Genomic DNA, 23494 nt, shown 5'->3' with positions numbered 1-23494 from the left:
TAGGATTCAAATTTAAGAAATCGTATTCGAAAAGACAACATGTTTCGCGGTTGTCAAGTGTAGTCGAAGCAACGGAATAATCGAACGCGCGAAATATAAATCTTACCCGCGTTAATCAGTGCGTTAATCGTATCACCGTTCGAATGCAGCGTTTCCACCGTAAGATCGTGCAATTCGGGGAACACGACGGGACGTTCGGGAGCAGAGGAGGCTGTTCCAGTTTGATCCTCATTGGCTGACGACTCGTCGAGTCTGACGATTGGTATCGTTACGAGATGGTGGGGATAAAAACACGACGCTACGGAGGGTACGCTACGCATCGTCATGATCGAATGGTAACCGTACGACGAATATTTCCATTTGGTATAGTTGAACGTTTTGCTCGTCGGCCACGGAATACGAAATACTTTGACAATCTTATAATGTCTGAAACGACTTAAGCTATGCTTAAATTCTTAACAAGACCAAGTTTACTTAGTACCGACCGAGCTGGCAACACATCGCAAGTACTTTCTACGGATCGATCAGTTTGAACGATTCGAGAACAGACGTCGTGAACGCGACGAGCTACGATTGGAGGGCTTGCGAGCGCGGGAACGCTGGAGAAATTCAAACGAAAAATGCACCTAAGTACTTTGAAGAGGCGGCAAGATTCTTGGTTTTTTTTTCGCAAAATTGTGTCGGCACACACGACCATAATCTCTCTCTCTCTCTCTCTCTCTCTCTCTCTCTCTCTCTAACTATCTATCTATCTTACGATATATCTCATGAAAAAGGGAACTCTCTGTCGCCCGCAAACGCCTCTCTCGCACACACACGGACAATAATGATGATCGGGCTTTCTTCAACGTCTCTCCCGCGACTAAAATTGAAACATCGTCGATTCTCTATCGCTCTATGTGTGTCTCTGTCTTCGTACTCTTAAATTCTACGGTTACCAATGTCAGTACAAAATATACATTCACGAGCGACGAAGGACAACATTGACATCAAAATTGACGTAGCGTACAAGTGGGACGTTATTCTCACCCTCGCCGAAACGGACATGCTGCATACGTCGTTTCCGTTGGAGAATTTCAGGCAGTAACGCATCTTACGACAGTACGTGTTTTGTTCCTTTCGGAAATGTAGCGATGGGCTCGAGAGGTGATCCAACACGATTAAATAAACGGGACACAATTTCTCCATCTTCATTGTTCTCTGCCCGTCACTGTTCGTCAGGTTCAGTTTCAATATGACAAAGTGCCGAGCAGACAACATGAAAGGTATTTCACAATTCTTCAATGTATTCGAGAACTCGCGAGCGTATCGTACCCATCACTACTCGCTCGAGTACACACGGGTTACACAGTGTAAAATTAGTTACGGCAGCATAACAGTTACACGTGTCTTTAAAATTCTCCGTGCGTCTCGTTAAAAGTCATTCACACACATTTCCCTTCTTCTTCGCTGTGTCTCGCATTCTCTCTTTCACTCAGGCACTCGTCCATTTCTCAAGGATGAATGTATCAATGATCCGAAATTGAGTACACTGTATACTCACACGATCGAGAACCGAGCGAAATTCAAATTTGAATCTTGAGTACACGAATTCAAGTTCGGATAGTGAAAGCGCCATCTTGACCGAACTCACGCATGCGCGCGCAGCTGCGGCAAAGGAATGAACTAACGAGTATCGAATGATCAAACACCGTTTAGTTACCGATCGCTAACAGGTTGTTCCCTGTCCCTTCGAGAACTTCGTCACGACCGGCTCTTTAAAACGCGAGGTTACGTTTCTTCAGAGGTGCGGGTACCAATTTGTGCACTTAAAAAATAGAATTCGCCGGGACAATGTACGACACGGTACGTATGGAGTCGCCTTTACATGGAGATAAAGCTCCGCGCTAAATACTATGAATGTTACACTCATGACAAATCTCTCTCTCTCTCTCTCTCTCTCCCTTTCTCTCTATTTCTCTCATAACCTAGATAAATAATTATTATTACCAGAATCAGTAATTCTAGCAGTAACCGTTTACCGTGATCGATATGTTGCAGACAATCAGACAATCCCTCGCTTTCATTTGCAAACAAGATACAGGACTACCATCTATACAATGCGTTTCCGTGATTGAAGATACATAATTTTCAAACTGTGGTCCGTAAGTTCTCAGACAAATGAGGAATAGTTGTTCGTAATTGTTGAGAGACGAACTAATTACCCAGTAGAAAAATTAGGATATGGAACGAAGAAGATGATTTCTTTAATGTACCCGTATCTTGTTTGCGTGCTCGATCGAACTGCACGCGTCCCTACTTAAAGGTAATCGATGATAGTGATTCCGTAGATCGTTACAAAGTGGTACAAATACGAGAATTCTCCTAGCACTCGAAGGAATGGTAACCTCGCTCGTGTGATAGGGAGAACAGAATGGTTGAAGCAGGGCCCGACATCGAATACCGTGCAAATGACAATAAAAACGTTACAACGTCTGATGTTTCCTTACACGACTAATAAAACGGTACCGCGTTCTTCCAGTATCGTTTACAGGCGTAATGTTTACGCGCTACTACCGGCTAAGACTATTGCTCGTTTTCTTCAGTCTAATACGCATCGATAAAAGTACAATAAATCGTTAGTCGTCTGATGGTAATCGGACGTCCCGAATCGAGATTCATTTTCGCCGTGTTCCTCGCGCGTTTCCCCGTGAAATTAATCGAAAACCGTGGCAACGTCCATACACGTTGAACAGATCAATAATGCTCGAGATTTTAATTGTTTCGTCTTTCAGGAAAGGTGAGGCGACGATTCAATTATTCACCGCAGCATGCCGTTCCCACGCCTATGGTGGCAACCCGTGCAACAGGTAACCGGTCGCGCGGGCGTGCATGACGGGTTGCATACGCTGCGGCTGTAATCTCACGAATGACGACTCGAATTTAACCCCTTGCACTATAACATCGAGTCAGACTCGTGGATGAAGCTTTCGAACAGAATTTACTAGATATGTATGTTATTAATTTTCCTTAAACCAAAATAAAATTCTACTTAGTTTCTTGTCAATATATAGTTATTGGAGAACATATAGGCATACAATAGATATAAATTTGCTTCTTCTTCTTCCTCTAGAAAATTAAGAATCACTGTAACCGTAAAATAAATAGTAGTGCACGGGGTTGAGCTCAGGATGGACTTTAATTGTTACAAGCCTATCTGAAAGGACTACTACGCGAGATTCAAAGCCCCCCGCATTATTGACCGCGAGAAACCAGACCAGAGAAGAAGCCTCGAGGAGGACCAGCATCGAAAGTATAAAAATTCTCTCCGGTACGATTCAAGTCGACGAATGCAAGTCCCTCCGAGGACTCCACGTCCGAACGACTCAACCGATCAAACAAGTGATACTTCATTTTCTTTTCCTTTCAGGTGGCAAACGGTGCACCTTTGTAATGGGCTCTCGTTTTAGTGGCAAAGACGTGTTGTCAACAAAAGGCACCAGCTTGTTTTTTTTTTCGTTTTAAAAAAACGATGGACGCCCGTGTGTGAGAAGTCCCGTCGAAAGACAATAGCGCCGCTTGCATCGTCGTCCCAGCGAGACAGCGCGTAGGATGCTCACAATAGAAAAAATACACCAGTTCCCAAGGAACAAGTCGCCGCGTCTTTGACTCGTAGAAAATCTACCGCCCGACTTCTCCGAGGTGAAGAACCGTGCGCGCCAGCTAAAGGATATCCGGTCACGTGCGACAAATATTTGATAGATGAGAGATCCCCGGGTAGCGTCCCCAGACGATGTGTATTCCCCTCAAAATGTTTCCCCCTCTACAATTAAACATGACTCGATTCTCATCTAGAGACTCTATGCACGAGGGGATACGTGACGTTACAATATTCCCATTACCGCTGCTAGTACCTGCTAGCCAACCACTGTCACATATTTTTCTCGTGCAGAGAGTCGCCAGAGGGAAATTTGATTGTGGAGAAGGAACTGCAAAGATTTTTGTTGGTAACGCTGACCCCGGGGCCTCAGGGTCGGGCGACCTCCTGATTTATCGGGGGGTATCGTGTGCATAGATCGTTTCGTCGGTGTTTCATTTTTTACGTTAAATGTCCCTTAAGTATAAATCTGTAGCAGTATCAAAATAGTAAAAATGGTGCATATGAAGACCATGAGCACAGGTAGGATCAGAATGAATCTGACGGAGCGGCTTAAGCCGCTAGGCTGTTGTCATACAACCTGTTCGCCGGATTCGATCGATGAGTCGAAGAGAGGACGCTCTGCTTGAGGGTCGTTCGACGCTGAGGACGATGTGCCGCCGTTACCGGTGCTCTCTCTTCTCGTTTTGCTGGAGCCCGAGAAGCATAGGCAGCCGGACTGGTTGCGGTTCCTCTTCAGGGTGGGCTTGCTCTCGCGGTCCCGTTCCGCCAAGCACTTTTGATAGTTATCGTAGTCCTTCAGATACCTGGTGAACGACGTATTAGGTCATTGAGGAAATCTCTTGTTTTGCTACAGGGTGGATTGAATTGATTGCAAGCAGGCGAATTTTCCTACCATACTGGAGGCCATCGATGCTCGCTCAGGTACTCTTGGTTCTCCGGATGAAGAAGGCGGACGCTCCTGGGAGACATCTTGCAGAGCTTATTGTAGTTGACGCATAAGTGGTTCATGCACCAGTCGGCCAACTGATCAGCGTTGTGCAACTGTAATCAAGGAAACAGTAGATTGCCCGATCTAGATGAATTCACTTCAGATCAGGATTGAAGAGCAAACCTTGCAGGGCTCCAGCAACCTCAAGCAGTTCTCCACCGCCTCATTTCCCTCGTTCTGGGACAGCCTCTCCAGATCCTCGATCACCCTGCTCTCGACCAGGTTCACCAGTCGCTGCAGACATAGCCGATTAGCCAGTTCTAAAAGGTTCAGACATCTGCCGGAAGAAATTGCTGGCACCTCATCGGTGTAGAGGTAGCAGAGCAGCTTGTGGAATGTGTACTCGCGTACTCCAGGAAACACTATCTGTTTTTGAAGGTGTAGATCCGATTAATTTCGTCCTGGTAGAACTTGGTGGATATACCAAGAAGAAATACTCACTACTTTCGCGCTACTTTCACGAAAATCGCCGGAGAACATGGCTTTCATTACGTCGCAGCGGGCAGTGAGAATCGCTTTGTGAGCTGGAACGCTTCCATCGTCCAAGTCGAACATCACGTCAGCGAACAGTCCTAGGATCAGACCAGTCACGTTTCAAGATCAGCGGATAGAAGCGGTTCACCTGTCCTCTATCCGAGACGCATCTTTAAGAAGGTATTCTGGTTTTTTTTGTTGGAAAAACGATTGAACCTTTTGCATTGAAATTTTGCATACATTTTTCAAATAAAAATAATAAAAATTACAGGAGCTATATATGTTTTAAAAAACATGGGTCGACGGTCGCAACGATTCTGATTAAAAAAAGAAAAATCGTTTTCTTGAAGATGAACAACCAGGATACTCCCTTAAATAGAGTACAACGGGTAACTTTGCGAGCCTACCTTGTTCCAGACAGATGTCCTCTAGCCGTTGCCTTACCACTTCCTTGTACCTGTTATTCAGTTCATTATTGAACTCTCTTGACTGCAATGTTCCTAGCACCATCAACAACTGAGGCAGCTCTAAGAACTCCGCGGCTTGTCTGATCTCCTGAAATAAAAAAGAAACATTGCAATGAATCAACGAACTATTGCACCACGAAACTATCATGGGGTATGGGGTATGGAAATCCTTGCTAAAGTTGAGACACCCAGGTAGACGATCGTTAACCATCAAATAGAAGGGACTGGAAGCGTTTCCCATGCATCCGTGATCGCCACATGGTCTTGTCACCATTCTTGGAAACGTGGGTACAAAAGTAGAACATGCCGGGATAACGACAACTATGGTGATGACCTAACACGAATTCTCTGGAATCGACACCCTGACAACTATGCGAGACACTACTACGTGCGTGTGCATGGCTGTGCCGGTATTCAACGAACGTATTTCACATTGTACTAACCAGTAGAAGCCCGATAGGAGCTGTCTGAAAGAATAGAACCGCGTTAATTGCCATGTACCGTGATGGCGTTGGTTTTAAAGACATCAGTTAAGCAACGAACATCTAGGGAGGCTGAGATATATGTACACCCCTGCTAGCTTCCCGGCCAAGTAATACTTTCCTCAGTCGCGGTTAAACATACCCTGCACCTGACATAGGCGTAAAGTCAACATGACACGTTCTAATATTTTTAATTCGCGATTATTCAGATTGGAATTCTTTGGGTATATATTATAAAAAATTGCTAAAAATTTGGATGGATACATTCACGATATTTTGATAAATTAATGTGAAATAGTCGTACGCGGTGCTCCGTAAACCTAGTGTTAAAAAATTTGGAGCACTTTGATAGGAGGCAATTGGGAGACTCCGGTGCAGAGAATGTTGCCTATGCTAGGCACAGGGTCTGCTGACAGTGGTCGGTCCCAACCCTTAGAGAATGCAACCGGTGCAACGTACCTGCAGATCGTGATACCGTTTATCCAAGCTCCCCGTGTAAATGAACTGCAAGCACTGCTGCATAGCCTGCGGCGAGATCAGCTTCGACAGCGTCACCACGGTGGTTGGTTGTTGAATTCCGTTCGTGCTTTCAGTCTGCAATCGAATTTATTGAGTCAAGGAACCGATGATAACCACTATATTGTTTTATAGATACTATTGGGCCCTCACCAGGCACACACGGATATTCTGGAAGGCAGGATGGTTCAATTCCCTCGTCGCTCCGGCAGACTTCCTCTGGTTGTCCATCGTGGGCAGCACCTGGAAGCTTGAACGCCGCTTCAGCTGCTCCCAGATCCTGCCACAGGATTCAGAACTTGAATTGATAGTCTATTAAAACTTACACATTGTATCAACGAACTATGCAGCAGAAAATTAGCGACCATTTGCATGAGCGGACTCACTTCGAGGGTTTTGACTGGTCGATGCGAATCAAACACTCTGTGTCGTCGTTGAAGTCGCCGACAGTTGCCTCGCCGAACGTGCTCACCTTACGAAAACAACGAAAATGTTCCATGAATGTCTTCTTCGTTTATGAGAAAAATATTAGCGGATGTACCATGCTGGATTCGCTGGAGCTCCTGGGGGTCTGTTCATGGACGAGTTCCATCGTGAACAGCCGATGGAACGCAGGTGATGCAGCGGACAGGAGACACTTGTGGGCCAAGAACGTGCAGTTCCCGGCGATCAAGGTCACGTCCGTGTGGACCGGCTTTGTCCACAGCGCCTTCATGTTCTCCTCGTACGTGCTAGCCGCTAGACATACTTCTGGGGGCGCTGGTTTCGGCGGGCAAAAGGGGGCCTGCGAAAAAACGGCTAAATATAGTTGATAGATTCTATTTTGTAAAATTTAAAAAAAAAGGTCCACCGTCCGAGTGTTAAAGAAGCATAAGCGTCCCCGATGCAATCGTCTCACCTGAAGCAGAGGCCTCTGCACCCTCTTCAGGTTCGTCATCCAGAATCGTTGTTGCCTACGCGCGATCAACGCGGCGCGTATCGAGTTCTCAAAGACCTCGTTCACGCCGTAGTACGTGAACACGCTGGTCTCGTAATAGCAAACGCCCAGCTCCCTGGCGACGGCTCTAGCCTGATCAGGCATCACCAGGTCGCTCTTCCTCGTCGCCCTGTTTCAAGGACGTATAACTAGTAACATCATTAAAATCGGGAACAGATTTAGAATGTCCCCGAGAAACGGAGAACGGACTGAAAGTCACACTGAACTTTGAGAAGATTCCCCGGGGAGCCATGCTACATATGTCAAGGCTCGCGTAATCCCATTCCAGCGTCGTCGCCTAAATGGGACTCGACTTTACGTAAGAGGCCGTCGGTGTCGAGAACCAAGGTATCAACATCTTGGCTAAAGATGCGAATACACTAGCAAGCAACTTGCGACATTTTCTTGCGAGAGTAGTTTGCAGAAGCGTGTACAAGGTTCAGTTTCGCAGGAAGTGTCACAAGTTTGTTGCTAGTGTATTGGCACCTTAAGCATGATATTTACCTGACGAAAGGACTGCGGTCCCGGAAGTAGCTCAGATAAGTCTCATCTCGGTACATGTACCGCAGGTCGTTCTTGCACCCCACCAGTAACACCGGCGTCTGAGGGCAGAACCTGCGGATCTCCGGGTACCACATGGCCTTGCAGTTCCGCAAGGATACGGGGTTCGTGATCGAGAAGCATAGCAGCACCACGTCCGATCTGTACAACGAGGCAAACATTTGAAAATTGATACCAAGATCGCAGTAGATCTACGGTTTTACCTGCCGTACGCAAAACGACGGTCCTTCTCGTGGTCGCCGAACGTGTCCCACAGTCGCAGCGAGACGTTCACGTTGTCAACCACCTCCCAAGATCGCTCTAGCACCTGCGAAATAATACAAGGTCCGCCTTTTCAATTTTTCTCAAAGAGGAACGCGGAAGATTAAATGCTTTTTAATTTTTCTATTGTGTTTTACTATTCTACTGATTCTACTGTGTTCTAGGTAGACTGCAGATCTCATGCACTTGTAAGAAAAATGTCAAGTAGAAAACTGAAAAGACATTTGAAGAATTTAAGAAATGGTGTTAAAAGAGGATCGTGATCGGGTTGTCGGGACTCACATCCTTGTAGATCCTGTACTGGTCGATGGCCCATACGGTGGGTACGTGGGTCGTCAACAATTGCGACAGGGACACTTGCTTGTTGCAGGCCCTGGCGCAGATCAGTCTGGTCTTTCCGACCGCTGTGTCGCCGACGACCACGCACTTGACCAGCTCCTGATGCGGTTGTTCATTGTCCATCACCGACGATCACCCCTGGTCATCCAACGCGGCCGTCCAGGTGCCAGCTCGTCCGTGAAACGTTCAGCTACCTCCGCCGTCGGTGGAACCGCTGTCCTTCCCTCGGCTGAGCACGTCCACCACATCCGATCCTTGCCGAGGATCAGATACAGGTCTCGCTACCGTTCTGCTCTACGATCCTGGAACTGACCGAAATCCCAGTAAAGTGGATGCGGGCACGCGATATGGATGCCCTTGGCTACGAATTCACGGAACGACTTAATCGTTGCGGATTATCGTGCGGCTAAGCTAGTCTAGCTAAAAAACCGAGTAAAAAAGAAACAGCAGAAACGGTTAACCGGAAAGGAGTACACGCTCTCACGTGAGCACTCGCGCAAGGCGACCGATGTGAATCGCGTGAGCGATTACCACCGGGGAAATTGTCTAACACACGCGCCGAACCTGCCCGGTGACAACTACACTCTTCCGCTCGGGGTGAGTTCTCGCTAATCTGTACACGGGATCTGACCAAATCGTCCCTACGGTCTTGCTTTTCCACGATTTACAGGTGACGCTGCGGGAATGCTGCAACCCCCGAGCTGCAGGACACCTTGCTGTAGTCTACAGTTTAGGAGACAAGCGGCGAAATAATGGGTACGGCACTTTGATGGATTCTTTAGGGGTTGTGGTACCAGAGCTTGATCGATTCATTAAGATATATAGACTGGTTCTAGATTTTCCGTGTTAGGTATGAAAGGAGACTTGCTTTCGACGACTCCATGCAACGAAGGTGCAAGTGTTAGAAGGTTGCGTGATACCAAGTGAACTTCACATTCAACTTCCAATTAGACCAATCATTTTGACGGATCTCTTAGGAGTTTTCCTCACAAGGGAAGGACCAGAACTTTCCGACTTCGATTTTAAGGAGCTTTTGCGTGATGGTAGTATACAAGTTCCTCACACTGAATATAAAATATTAGCCGCACTTACTTAGTAGTTTTGCAGATATAAATAATTAAAGTTGCGTATCTCCTAACATATTTGCCATTACACCGACAGTTCGGTCATTCTCTTGTTAGATACATTGTTTTCGAGGTAGATCAACCCCTCGTCCTTTGTGTCTGTTACTAAATGTAAATGTTCTCGTGATTCGAATTCTAAGCAAAGTCCTAATCGTTCTACATAGCGATGAAGCTGTGAAGAGAACTGTAGTACAACTTGGAGCGATACACATCAGCCTAACGGTGGCGGAAGAACGATCCGCCGGAAAGAGGAAGGTCGAGGCGTCGGGGAGTTAATGAAGACAGCCAGGTGGAATTCGAAGTACGTCAGGGTTCGATGGTAGGGAGGAGGGTACGGTCTCAGACGGGATCATTCACGGTGATCGCGTAGGCGTGGGTATTTCAAACTCCTGTGCACCGTTCAGACGTTCGGGCACCGTGCATATACATATACATACACGCAGGATGCCTATTGATTTGACCCCGTAAGCGTCTCCTCTATATTTAGTATCGAACCTTCGTATCTTCAGCCTCAACCTCGATATCACCTTAACCCTGAACCGACGCGTAGACATCGGGCAACGGGACAGCGAACGACGTTTTTAGATGAGCCGGGCGTTCCTTACGGAAACCTCGGACCACACCGGTGGACACCAGCGTCGGGTATTTACGTCGACTTTGTTGGACGGTTCGGGACACGGGTTTCATATGCGCGGAGCAATTTCGACGAACACGAGGTCACTGGGCGACTTCTTTCGCCTTCGTGGAGGAGCAGGTGCGGAATTATTGAGCTCTTTGCTCTGGAACACTTTTCTCCGAGCACTCGACTGCGGATTTGACGCGTTTATGGCAAAAGTGGGTGGATCTTCCGTAATATTTGTGCTTACAAACAGCAAAATTATTTGTCCTCAGCATTGTCCTCAATTCTATAGGATTATTAAGTAGCTCCCGTCTCTGGCAATCAATATGCAATTTTTATTTTGCATCAAAATCCGCAGTCTACTGGAAAAGTGGATCTACGAAGCCGTCCGATTGCAGTACACTGTCCAGTTTCAATTCTCTGATTGTACCGACTCGAACTTTTCATTTAGGTGCTGATAAGAGCCACACCCGCGGTTTTAACTATCATCCCCGGGGGTGGACGGCAACCTGGAAAGTCGGAGGCGGTCGCGTGACGTTATCGTTGTCTCTGTACCGTATTATTACTGCGAAAGTTGCGAGGAGACGCGTCGATATTGCCGGTCACAGCGTCGTCATCTATACGTGCCTATGCAGAACAGTCGGTGGATGTCGCGACGAGAAAATCGAAGTCCAGCCGCTCGATACAGAGCATGCCTTCTCCGAACTGGTCTGTGAATGAAACCATTCCAACGGCAAGAGCCCGACCCTATCAATCAGCGCGGCCACATCTTCGCGGAATCGATAGCTTGGTGGCCAGGCGATCATCGAAATAATCTCTCGGCCGTCTCCTTGCCAAACGTCCACCTTCCGGCACCCTTTAACGTCATTTCGTGGACTCTTCCATTTTTGGACGCAGAACTGCTTACAGTCCATTTGTTTCACCTTTCGAGAACGACCGCCGACGTATTAACGATATCGGAACCGTACATCTAACTCCTGAAGTTGCAAACATACAATTTTCCTCGTTATTAAGACTACGATACAGAATTTACTTCTCCGAGAAAAATGTTCTCGGTAATTTAAAAGATCCTAGTTCACGAAGAGTTAGTAGTTGGTGTCATTTAGGAATGTGTACGCATTATAGAAAAGTTTATTCGACTATAAGCAAGATGATAGGTACATTTGACAATCCAGTCGCAGCCTTGTAAGTTTGTGGAAGCCATACTCTAGCCAATTTTAAATTATTGCTTTACTTCGGAGTATCTAGACTTCTACAATCAATCCATTCGCGCCACTTGAATCTACATGAGCCCAATAAGTGTCTGCATTTCTACTGGAGCAGGTCTACCTCCTCTCTAACTGTAGATGTAACTACGTCTACCGTGTTACGTCCACAGAATTGGGGAAGGAGAAAATAGTTGGCTGAACTAGTTTCTTATGATCGAATCTCTCGTTTAGGAGCGATAAGACTGCGGCGGGTGGAGTGTGCTGCCTAGAACTGACATAGTAAAATAATTCAAGCCTTCACCGGTCGTGGGATTTTTACCTTACCCTCCGAGTTCATTTAAACTGCGGGTCTTTATGCAGAATGAAAATTGTCTACATCTCAGTAAGCGTTATTATTTAAATTTGTGTACTATTGCAAATAACGCGCTAATCGTTTCTTATTGTTTCCATGTTTTTAAAGGCCTGGCGAATATGATGAAGAGACACTGCCGGCAATTTGCGGGAAGAGCATCGAGGAATAACAAGGCGTCCGTTCGTCGATCCGGCAAAACGAGGCAATAATTATTTATGTGTCGTCCATTAGTCGCGCGTCACGCCGCAACTCCTCGGAAGTTATCGTTAACTTCTGGCAAGGTCTTATTGATTCCGTGCATTTCACGGCTACGTGGTGCAAGGGGCTGTTACGGTGAATTACTGGCGATCAACGATTCAGGAAAATAGATGCCCGATGACGGTGCGCTTGAACTTATCGCGCGATCGTTAAGCGGCCGGCATCAATGGCGAGCATGACCCAGAAATGGTCGCACGGAAACGGCATACATCTTCGAACCGCCGAGGAACTTAAACAAACACACTCGGTTCGCCGTTCCGCCTGGAAACGACGGATATTCCCGAGCGTATCCTGGCTCGTGTCCCGATGAGAATACGTTCGGGGAATCGACGACGCGCAGCGGGCCGGAATCGCGAAAAGCTGGACAAGATCTAGTTTTAATCCATTTCATGACATGAACATTTCGGAATTAATTCCACCTATTTTGAAATCCTCGAGTTCCACGCTCCGCCGAGGTCGAACCATCTCCGATCGATGGTTCCATCCCGATTTTTTTTTTCACGTTTACCGTCCGAAATGCAAATTGAATCGCAGTTTCTGGGACAATAAGCATTAATTACCACCCGCGATTCATTCACCGCGAGTACACTTCGAGTTATTACGCGTTCGGCTTGAATGGAACTCCGCGAACTGGGTCGCCGCTCGAAAACTGCCTAATCTCAGGGCGGAAAGTACGCTGGTAACCATTTAATGGACTCTGGTTCGGCGCTGCAGCCAGGAATCAAGAGCGAAAGGCTTTTTGATGATTCCTGGCTGTTGTATGTGCCATTTTAGATTTTTAACGAGCGAGGAATCAGTGAAAAGGTAGAATGCGTCTGTTGAGCAAAGACCACTGTGGTTGGCCGTTTGGCAAAGCGCCGGTTTATTATTTAGACGAGAACGAGTCCCGTCGTGCGATGTTCCGACAGTGCATTGGATTATGCAAGAGGAATCCAATATCTCCCTTCGTTCTTCAACTTGTTCGTTGAACTAGCGACAACAGCTCGATGCTTCTGCTTGCTCTCCATTGCTTTTATTAATTCACTGTTCTGCGGTTGCTACAATTTTTCTGTGGGCTATAAATCTACCGTAGATTCAGCAGTGTATTGCATTATGCAAGTGGAACACAATATTTCCCTTCATCGTTCAGCTGGTTTATTCAACCGTTGTCAACAGCTCCGACGTTTCAACGCGTTCTCCATTTTCTCCGATTAATTCGACGAGTGTCCCATAATTTTTGTCCGTGGTCTTTGTCAAAGGCTACCGTGCACGAAGCTTATTAAATAAAATAATTGTCCGGTGAAATTGTAACTGGCGCAAGTGCACCAGGACTCGCGGCGAAGGCAAATTAAGTCGAATTAACGATCTGAATGGGCACGGACCCACGTTAATTGGGTTCTGCTGAATAAACGCCCGTAGAATGCAGTTACGAGGGAAATAAACGAGCCACTCGCTCGAGTGTCCCTTTGACATGAGAAAGAGACCACGGAGGGGATCAATATTTTGTATCGCTGTGCCGCGGGAATTTATCTTTGCCGTTGTTGCTGCTGCTTCTTTCTATCGAGTCGTTTTTCAGGGCACGAGATGCGAGCAGAGATCGAGAGGACTCAAGATTTGAACGTCCTTGATCCGCTATTGCAGACGACACCGAGGATACCATACCGTTGTGCGATTTATATTTCCTACTTGTTGACGACCACTTTGAAACTTGCCCGGCTGCAAACTGAAGTCCGAACAGTACGCTGTCTAATCCACTGACAAACTGAATCACGATATTCACCGAGAAACTGAGCTAATAGTCTTCCGATATCGGCTAATCCATTTGTAGCCTTAACTTTGGAAGATGCTGATGGGATTACTCGGTGAACGCTGATAAAGGGATTTCGTCGAACTAACAATTTTCTTATTTCAGCTTTCGGTCGCTTTAATTCCGGAAAATACCGGCGGCATCGCTCGAGGAATGCTGATTCCATTCTGGAAGGACTTTAAAAGGATTTGGCAGAGTCTAATCTCCGGAATCGCCAATCCACCGACACTCGGATGCAGACTGTAGATCTGGATGCGCTTACAGCTACCACGAGATTCGTAAAGATAGTAAAACGCAAGGTGCAATTGCCTTTGATACAGTTACAAGTTAGCTGAGAGTAGCTATATATTATTATCGATCTACTAAAATTGTTAAAGAAAGAAAGAAATTCCAAAGTAGCTTCCTGCAACAACAGTAAAGAATTGTTGTTTTGCATTAAGACCGGCAGTCTGATTATCCTTTATGGAGCCATCGCTCAATTCCATTCAACTTCAAGATCACACATTAATCCACGATCAGCCGGCCAAAGAATCGCGGCTAATTAATGCACAATCACTATCCAGAAACCTGGAACACGATGCAGGCTTCGTGTTCGACGGAAAAAAGTAGGACGTTGGGCGCGTGTAGTATTCTGTCAACGATTTCGCGTTGCGTGCTGTCGTCGTCTGACGCATTGCAGAACAAGCGGCGGTCAGGTCAGGCGAGAAGAACAGAGAGAACAAAAAAATGGGAAAGGAGGTTAGCGTCTGTAGAAGAGCTTTGTGGCAGAGCGGACCGTACCCGCTAGCGAATCAATTCCATCTGAAGGGCGATCCAAGTCCAAGAATCGGCGGGGTCAACGAGCCGTTCCTCGTCGGCCGCATTAATTAAGTAAACGGTGGTTCTATTGGCGACCTCTTTCAGCGGCTAATCGCGAAATCTCGCGATTACGGTCGCTCGGTGAGCGTGAAACACGAGCCACCGGGTTCTCGTCGAATAACCGGTCAACCTACGGCGTCGCTTTTCCATTGGGAACCATCCTTGACGCTTAATTGCTTGCATTAATCCCTTCGCTACCAGAACTGTCCCTAGCACCACCATAGAAGAGAAATCTGGTCTCAATGGTGCTACTCGCACCTTTTATTCACACGTATAACAATAAATTAGACTCATGGTGAAGCATTCAAACAGAATTTACAAGACATAAAAGCTATTAATTTCTTCTAACTTTCATTCAGTATTGTTGAGATTGTAGAGGTGCAGCAATGAAGAATTATTCAATATTTCTTTGGGTATATATACTAAAAAGAATGGCTAAAAATTTGGATAGACGCATTCTTGATATTTTTATAAAGTAATGTAATACAGTCACTTTTACTGTTCAGTAAAGGTAGTGTTAAAATGAAATTTACTTCTTTTGTTACCAATGTTTAGGGATTAATCGACGGGGACGTCGGCGTCGTTGATCAGCTGTTGACGCAGCACGTGTTGACCCTATCGAGATTCGGTTGGCTGGCTGTTGCACCAGAAAACGCAACCGGAAGAATCTCGTGACAATCGCGGACGAGGTCTAGACGAACCAGGAGCTCCTCCCGAGAGACAATTAGCCGGAGGAATTGGAGAACGCTGGATAATTTCACGGGGAACGGAAATCTTGATTCCAGGAAGCGATTCAGAGACCGGAGGATTCGTAGATGGTGCAGGGTCTAGGTCCACTGTGGTTGCAGCAGGTTTGTGCACCATGTTTCTCCAATGATTATGGTTGCACTCTATAGTATCGTAATCAGTCTAACTGGACTTGAATCGTTTCAACTGATGATTCAGATGAGAAGATCTGTAATGGTGAATTTGTAAATTGTAGAGGGCCCAGTGGTTGCAGCAGGTTTTAGACGCTCGCATCATTTCTCGAATGATTGAGGATGCAGCCTTGTGGTGTCATTATCAATTTAGCTAAACTTGAATCGTTTCAACTGAAGATTCAGATCAAAGGGATTGTCGCAGTGAAATCGTAAATTGTAGAGAGTATAGGTTGGCAGTGGCCGCAGCAGGTTTAAGGACGCTTGCACCATCTCTCGAACGATTGAGGATATAGCTCGTAGTATCGTGAGAAACGTAACTGGACTCGAATCGTTGCAACTACAGGTTCAACTGGAAAGGATTATGCTAATGAATTCGTAAATAGTAGAGAGTCCAAGTTGAGGGCAGTTACATCGAGTTTAAGGACGCTTGCACTTAAAACCAATGATTCTCAGAATAACTAACGGTCTAACTATTAAGACCGCAATTAATACAGCTAAATTCGGATTGATCGAAAGATTAAGCTGAAGAAGATTGAAGCGATGAATGTATAAACAGTGGGAGGGTCTAGGTCGCCAGTGGTTGCATCGAGTTTAAGGCCACCCTGCACCGGGGACCAACGATTCCCTGAATAATTAAGGACACAACCGGTAGAACCGCGATTAATCTACCTAAATTTAGACCGATCAGAAGATGACGAGTTCGAGTAGCCGCAAGAGGAAACAAAATTTCAAAAGGGTGACAGAGTATTCTTACAGTCATTCTTCGACTATTCAATTTATTCCATAGAAGTTTTTCTTTTTCAGCTTGCTGGGTACCAACAATACCCGAGATGGTCGAAAGTGTACTGATTAGCAGGGCGATTAATCTACCTGGACCCAGATCGATCCAAACAAAGATTCGTCTGAAGAGGATTGCAACAATGAATTTGTAAACACGGTGTGCAGGTTCTGGGTCGACAGCAGCGTTCGCAGCAAGTTCGAGGACAGCCGCACCAGGCACCGTTCTCGAAACTGTTCATCGTACAATCTCTAGTATCCCGATTAATCTAACGAGGTCCGATCGATCGTAGGATAACGAGCACGAGGAACCCGTAGAATCCACGTGCAACAAAGAATCAGCACAGAGTACTGCGCCAGAGACGCTTACATAAGTCTGATCGGAGGGACAGAGTCGGAGCTGCGTCGGAGGGACGGAGACAGCGTCGAACCGCGAGCAGTTTGCTCTGCGTGACGTTCTAGCGAGGACGGTGTCTACAATCGCGAAACGTATTCGTAACAACAAACTAATCGTCGCTACGTAGAACCAATCCGGTAGCCGTAGAACGACGGAGTAGCAAGGAGTGCTCAAGTGGACGAGTCAACGATCGTGCGTCAGAGACTCACCGAGGATGGAACCGTCAGATCGGTCGCTGGCTGTTCTCCCTGAAATTTGACAGCGCAGCGCCTCTGCTCACGAAATCAGAACCGTTTCACTTGACCGACGCGGTCTCAGCTCTGCTGAGAGAACTCTGAGGCCGGTGTCGCGGCGCGGGGACACGCGTCAGCCTCGAAACGCCGCGGAACATCCGCAACGGAGCCGTCCACTGGCTCGAAACGGAATCACACGTTTCCTTGCACACGCACCCGACGATCCGTCGTCGTCCTCGTCCGGAGGGAGACACAACCGAGTTGACACTGTCAATTTGACAGCGCGTTCAGGGGTCGACGTCGAGCAACGATGTACAGTCCGATCGGAGAACACCCGATCGTCGGCTCTCACCGTTGGCTTCTGTCTCTCTTCTTCTCCCTGTTCAACCTTCTCTCTCTCTCTCTCTCTTTCTCTTTCTCTCTTACTCTTTTGTGTTCTTCTGCGCTCTGTCTCCGAGGATCTCACACGGTCGCTCACTCTCTTTCTCGCTCACCCAGGTCGCCTCTCGGATCGCGACAATGGACTAGAAGCTGCAGCGGCACGCTGCACACCCAGGACGCACCACGCAAGTTCCAGCTGACGTCCTGGCGAATCGAAGAAGTGGGGAGGGGCGCGCCACCACGGGCCACGGGGCTCGATCGCGGATTTAGATCGCACCACCGATCCAGTACGCTGCTCGACGAGCCTGCCGCCACTGCCAAGCCACCCTCGAACCGCCACTCTCTCCTCTGATACTCTGTTTCGCCTTGGTGAGACGCTTCTACTTTCCCAGTCCCGGATCTTGCGGTCTTCGACCAGATCTTCTTCGGTTATTCCAGGTGTAAGCTCTTCAGGATAAACTCTCTGGCTTGCTGTCGCCGCTTGACTACCTTCAGACTGCTATTTTCACCCCTGATACTCTATTTCTCCATGGTAAGACGTATTTTGTTCATCAGCTGTCAGAGATGTTGCTGTCTGGTACCTGACCTTCTCCGTTTATTCCAGGTGTAGGCTCCTCAGGATAGATTGACAAGTCTGTTTTCACCTCTGATACTCTGTTTCGCCTTGGTAAGACGTTTCCAGTTCATCAATCTTGGGCTTTAGTATCTGAAACTTGATCTTCTTCGACGTAAACTCTTCAGGAAACGGGTACTTCCAGCCTGATATTCCACTTCGCCTTGGTAAGACGTCTTTAGTTCATCAATCTTGGATCATGCAGTGTCAGACCCGATCTTCGTTCATTCCAGGTGTAAGCTCCTCAGGAAACGTCTCTTCGATTTTCCTGTTACACGTTGCCTGGCGAGTTCGATCGGAACAACTGGTGTAGAAACCTCCCGTTCGATTTTCCCTAAGCCTTCTTTTTAGACATCAATGTGCCCCTCGTTGCAGGCAACCGGTACGACGAGCGAGTGTGCAGTCCTCACAGCTGTGACTGGCCCCTGGAAGGATAGCAACCGGAGCGGCAAATTTGTAGACGCCGATAGAGGTCCGTTGGACGATCATCAATCAAAGCAGACAGCACTGAGCAGTCCAGAAATGCGTCCCATGGAGGAAATCATAGAAATTGGATATCAAAATTAGGAATAGGAGTATAGCTATAATTTCCAGCTAGCTTCCCTTTCCACGAAGGTGTCACAATCTCCTTTCAATACTCACCCGGTGGAACCAAAGTGAAGTAACGTGGCATTTGTCAGAGATCGCCGTGCAATCCGCACAAGCTGGCTATTAGGAAACTTGATGCAATTACGAGGAATATGTGCGCTCTAAGCGGTCAGGCACGTCCAAGCCGGTGCCCGTGTGAGCCACAGAGCGAGTCGGCCCGCTCGCCAGAGCCTGGGCAGCGTGGTGGGGCGATTCGCGAGCGAAATGGACCCCCTGCTCCCCACTTTGCCCCCGCTCGGGCTCTCTGCTCCGCTCTTGGACGCGCCCGATGTCCTAGAACCGCGAGAGGGGGCCGCTTCCCCCACTCACCACTGGCCGAGTCGTCTGCTAGCGAAAGGGTGGCAGAAGACTGCTAATGAATGCGACTAGCATCGAGAACTGGGGCTATAGCTCGCGATCTAAACGACACGGCGGACAATGCTGGGAAATTGCTTAGCGTCTTTGTTTCCCCGATGATCAGGGTAGGGGAGTCCTAGAAGTATAGAGCTAGCCGGTGACCACGGGGTGGCTCATCGACGACCACCGTCGTCGACTCCTCCCTCCGACCGTCACGTGGCTAGAGGAGCGGATTGTTCGGGAAGGGGGCGCGGTTCGAAGAGCTCGCGAACATCGGAGAAGCGACACTGAATGAACTCGTCGCTGACCCCGCGTCCTGTGGCACGGAGCCACAACCACTCGTCTATCACCACCCACTCGACCTCCTCTCTCTCTCTCCGGTCTGCAGTATACTCCCGTCCAAGACGTTCCCCGCTGACTTAAACGCGGAATTTATTGCACCGCTTTTTCTGATGAAACTGTTTTACTGAATGGGTTCGATGCAGTCCCGCTGAATTCATCCAGCTGTGAAATTTCTTTGCAATCGTCCTGTGGTCGGGGGTTTCGATTAACCCTTCGCGGACGACCTCTGGACACTCTATTGTCTCTGACCAATGTTCCGAGGTTGTTGTTTAGATTTTGTAAATGAATTTTCATGTTAACATCTCAGAAGGACGACCGAGTATTCTTTTTTATTTCTTTCGATAAATGTGTTATAGAATTTTTGAGACTGCTGGTTAGGCACTCAACTTGTTAAAGTTGAAGACTGCTGTGAGAAAGATTAAAAAGTTCAAGTTACCAACAACTGGGCGACCTCCCTAAAGGGTTGGCACACCTAGAATGCTCTGTTGATGATGACAATTTTTGTCAGCCAGATTAGTGGACTTAGGGTTTCAAACCCCGGGCAACAGTGCGTTCGTCTGCGTCGTAAAACGTTGGTAAATGCCGACGGATTGTTATGCGAAAAAGTGTAGGGACACGGTGGGATATAAAAGGCGTCGGGACGCTTCGCGACGCTTTACGTGCAAACCACCACGCGCATGCTGGCCTCGCGTGACGTCAGGGGGCGAAAAATCAATCCACCCTGCTCGTCGTACTGTACAGTGCGGCAGGAGGGCTGTCTTATAGCTAGCAAACCGACGAATTCTCTCGGACTAATTGATTGGCCCGCGATCGTTCGTTTAACTGTTTAAAAATCCAGCATTTTAGCACTTTGCCTGCCGACGGGCTGTTAATAAAAGAGGAGCTCCAACATCTTTTATTTAACAGTCCCAAGAAAGAATGCTCAAATCGTACTAGTCAGAATTACTTATTGAATCACGATTGAAATTGCTGCTGCTCTTCATTCGTGAATCATAGATTTCTAGGAACCAGTCAGAATTCATTCATTCTCACAAACCTGTGTCAAAATCTTCATCCCCACGCATTTATATTAGATCTAGCGAGGATGTTTACAAAATTTCGAATCTTCGCAGATTGTTTTGCAGGCTACTGTGTCAAATAGAGATTTCGAATTGTAAGACCGTGATCTTTGACAAACTTTTCCTTTGATAAGAACCTGTAAATAAGAGAAAAGATTGAGGAAAGACGGGAAATGATAAGTAGCCGAATTCTGAGTCGAACGAATCGAAACCATCGTTACGCAATCCCTTCGACCAGTAGTGTTTAATCAATTATTAATTCGACTCTGAATCGTTAAGAGCGCACACACCCGTGTAATTGACATAATGCTTATGTAATGCGAGGTCTGGGAGAAACACCCGACAACGATCGTTTGTTTGTATGTACTGTACTCGGAGACGGATTCCAAAGCTTAGGCGAGCTTACCGAGCTCGAGAAACTCGTGCAGCAATTTTATCGACCTTGTTTGTATCGCGGGAGATTTCCTCTGTACCGAAACTGCGACGCACTCTCTGCGTAGCGCGGAAATGTTCGCTGAAGTTTCCTGTCGAAGTTATGCGCTCGGATTTGAACGCTGAATTGAATGCTAACTTTCTATTATACCACAAAATTAAACTCGTTTCAAGTTCAACACTTTGAGTGCCATGTCTCCCTGAAACGGGAAACGAAATCATTCGTACAGATTTATGAATGAATTTTTGTGCTGTTCTATGAGTTAACAATGCAATTCTTATGCGTTACTAATCTCGTTTTTAATCTGGTAGACTCTGGTTCACGTGGCTAATCAATTTCTTATTAATTCCAGGACAGGCGATGAATTTTTCAAGTTCATTCGGTTGAAACGTTTCAAGATTATCTCTCTGCGACTCGGACTGCAAAGGAAAATACGGGCGACCAATTAATGCAATTGCTCTAATTTCTCGAGTTCCTCGGGCTTTCATAGAATCTTGAGCAACAAAGAGGTATTTAAACTATCAACGAATGAAAAGAGAGCAACTAGATCAAACTCAGGCTGATCAAACTGGAAGATTTTAGTCGAATTAACCCATTGCCCTACCATATCCTTTACATCTACAACAATTAAAACTTCTGCAGTCATGACAAAAATGAGTAGGTGTAATTAAAAAGAATTCAAACGCATCGATAAACTATACTCAGCTTATTGACGTTATTAGAGAAAGAAAGAAGTTGCTTGCAATTGATATCTACTAATGACTAAATTTAATTCCAATTCCAATTTGGAATTTAATTCCAGTTTCGCAAAAATAAATAACGCGCATATTTAGCAGAATTACGAGGTAGGTTCGACATCAAAAGGCAAGAGGTTGAATCAGCATGATTCGGACAAACTGAAGGTATGAATAGTCAAAGAAATAGAGGAAGAATGGCTTACTGATTGTTGCAGGCAGAGCAATCGGTCTCCTCGCTCGCACGTCGTCGCTCCACTAATGAAAAGAGGAAAATACAACGCGTCGTGTCTTCTCGTCTACACCTTCGCATGATAATTGATAACGTTTGTTGCCCAGCAGGTACAGACGCGTGGCGGCCGATCAAATATTGCCGAATGACTGAACAGATGGAGCGGGCGCGCGCACGGTTGTTCCCAGCGAGAACAAGAAGCAACGGCAACAAGAATCGCGAAATCACGTATGCCACGGCCAGTCAAAAGGGATTCCGGGCAATGCTGTTGTTCCGTGGCCGGACTCGGACCACCATTAGCTTATCAAGTCGGTTAAACGGCCACGAAAGAGGACAGACACGCCGAACGAGCCTCTTAAGTGTCTGGAGGTGGTCGTGCGTTGCAATTGCTAACTGAGCCGTTTACTGCGATTAACCATCTTCTGAATTTTTCTAGATTTCTCTGCCCAATCCCTTGATCGAGGCTTAGCTCTTTCAATTTAAGAAACGTTTCCCTAATAATTGGACTCTATATCAGTAAATGACAAAAACTCAGAAGAGTGGTTTATTAGGTCAACGCAAAACTTCCTGCCTGATTTCGTATTAAAATACAACAAGGAATCGGGCACGAACTTTTGCATTGACCTAATATATTATTAATTTTAGTCATACATCAATGTTAGATAAGTAATGGTTAATTGTAACTGCAATCTTGCTCCGGCGTTTCCACATTTGTTGCGTGGACTATCGTTTGTCGTTTAGAGTATTTGCGATGTTTTTCTATCTCGTTCAACGTTTGCTGCGAATTCCATTGGCTTCCTCCCGCCCGGCAGAGATTCAGATCTGCTTCGGGAAGCCTTGCAACGACGATGCAACAATGTTCGATGCGGGTCGCACCCGTGTTTGACACGATTCGCGACTCCTCGAGGTCTCGTGCTTTGTTTCGTTCGATATAAGCTTCGGTTAACCATCAATCTTAACATTGTTGAGTTCAATTAATAGCTGTGTAGTTGAATCGATGGATCAATGAATTTTAATTTCCATTTGAAATTTCGTTTGAAACTCAGGAACCGTGCGTAGCGCCATATTACGGCGGATGTTGCAAACTTTTAGCGAGAATTCTGCTTTATCTACGGATGTTCGCCCCTTGTGTGGGCAACCTAAATGCACCGATGTATAAAGCAGCTGTTAAAGCTTTAATTTTTATGATTTTCTGCACAAATGTTGTACAGTGCAATTGTGAATTTATAAAATAGCGATTTTGTGATATTTCTTGAAGGACACAGTTAAAAAATATTACTGAAAGAAATATAGTAGATGCATACCTGTGTGACTGGTTGCCTACACAAGGGTGAATAGAAATCATAGAAAAATGCAACTTCTTAGCGGACTTTAGTTCTTTTATATTCTTTTAGTCTCTCTCAATTAAAATGGGGATATAAAAGGCGATACAAAGTACTTAAAAAGGAGAATTTGAGAACAATGATAGAAAAAATTAATGT

General features: G+C 46.5%; 2 protein-coding genes across 7 annotated transcripts; one reads left to right on the top strand and one right to left on the bottom strand.

Annotated features, from left to right (window-relative positions):
• Nucleotides 1-359: 359 nt before the first annotated feature.
• On the bottom strand, nt 360-23492 carry Rhobtb (Rho-related BTB domain containing). Of its 3 annotated transcripts, none has more exons than XM_076795219.1 (15): nt 21988-23492; nt 8648-9012; nt 8308-8411; nt 8048-8245; nt 7466-7673; nt 7109-7351; nt 6954-7039; nt 6721-6847; nt 6511-6645; nt 6013-6036; nt 5510-5657; nt 5070-5200; nt 4752-4994; nt 4533-4681; nt 360-4443 (listed from the first exon to the last, which is right to left on the bottom strand). In XM_076795219.1, exons 2-15 carry the CDS (start codon nt 8825-8827, stop codon nt 4209-4211), a joined length of 2211 nt encoding a protein of 736 aa, XP_076651334.1. In that variant the 5' UTR covers nt 8828-9012; nt 21988-23492; the 3' UTR covers nt 360-4208. The 3 variants fall into 3 exon arrangements, with proteins under 3 accessions (XP_076651334.1, XP_076651333.1, XP_076651335.1); XM_076795218.1 differs by lacking the exon at nt 21988-23492 and adding an exon at nt 17213-17459; XM_076795220.1 differs by lacking the exons at nt 6013-6036; nt 21988-23492 and adding an exon at nt 17213-17458.
• On the top strand, nt 9020-14365 carry LOC143358243 (uncharacterized). Of its 4 annotated transcripts, none has more exons than XM_076795227.1 (5): nt 9020-9301; nt 9375-9747; nt 9993-10129; nt 13821-13981; nt 14157-14365. In XM_076795227.1, the coding sequence occupies exons 4-5, from the start codon at nt 13829-13831 to the stop codon at nt 14295-14297; spliced, it is 294 nt and encodes a 97-aa protein (XP_076651342.1). In that variant the 5' UTR covers nt 9020-9301; nt 9375-9747; nt 9993-10129; nt 13821-13828; the 3' UTR covers nt 14298-14365. The 4 variants fall into 4 exon arrangements, with proteins under 4 accessions (XP_076651342.1, XP_076651341.1, XP_076651340.1 ...); XM_076795226.1 differs by having other exon boundaries at nt 9993-10200; XM_076795225.1 differs by having other exon boundaries at nt 9993-10292.
• Nucleotides 23493-23494: the final 2 nt, after the last annotated feature.

The sequence above is a fragment of the Halictus rubicundus genome, chromosome 10 (genome assembly GCF_050948215.1).
Source record: "Halictus rubicundus isolate RS-2024b chromosome 10, iyHalRubi1_principal, whole genome shotgun sequence".
Classification (NCBI taxonomy): Eukaryota; Metazoa; Arthropoda; class Insecta; order Hymenoptera; family Halictidae; genus Halictus; species Halictus rubicundus.
This window is presented reverse-complemented; position numbering and strand designations above follow the sequence as displayed.

Coding starts and splice junctions, on each gene's coding strand:
- Rhobtb (XM_076795219.1), bottom strand. CDS start 8,827: ATGGACAATGAACAACCGCATCAGGAGCTGGTCAAGTGCGTGGTCGTC. Junction 6,848..6,953: donor GACCAGTCAAAACCCTCGAA/GTGAGTCCGCTC, acceptor ATCCTGTGGCAG/GATCTGGGAGCAGCTGAAGC. Junction 6,646..6,720: donor AGAATATCCGTGTGTGCCTG/GTGAGGGCCCAA, acceptor ATTCGATTGCAG/ACTGAAAGCACGAACGGAAT.
- LOC143358243 (XM_076795224.1), top strand. Junction 13,982..14,156: donor TGCAAACTGAAGTCCGAACA/GTACGCTGTCTA, acceptor TTCTTATTTCAG/CTTTCGGTCGCTTTAATTCC.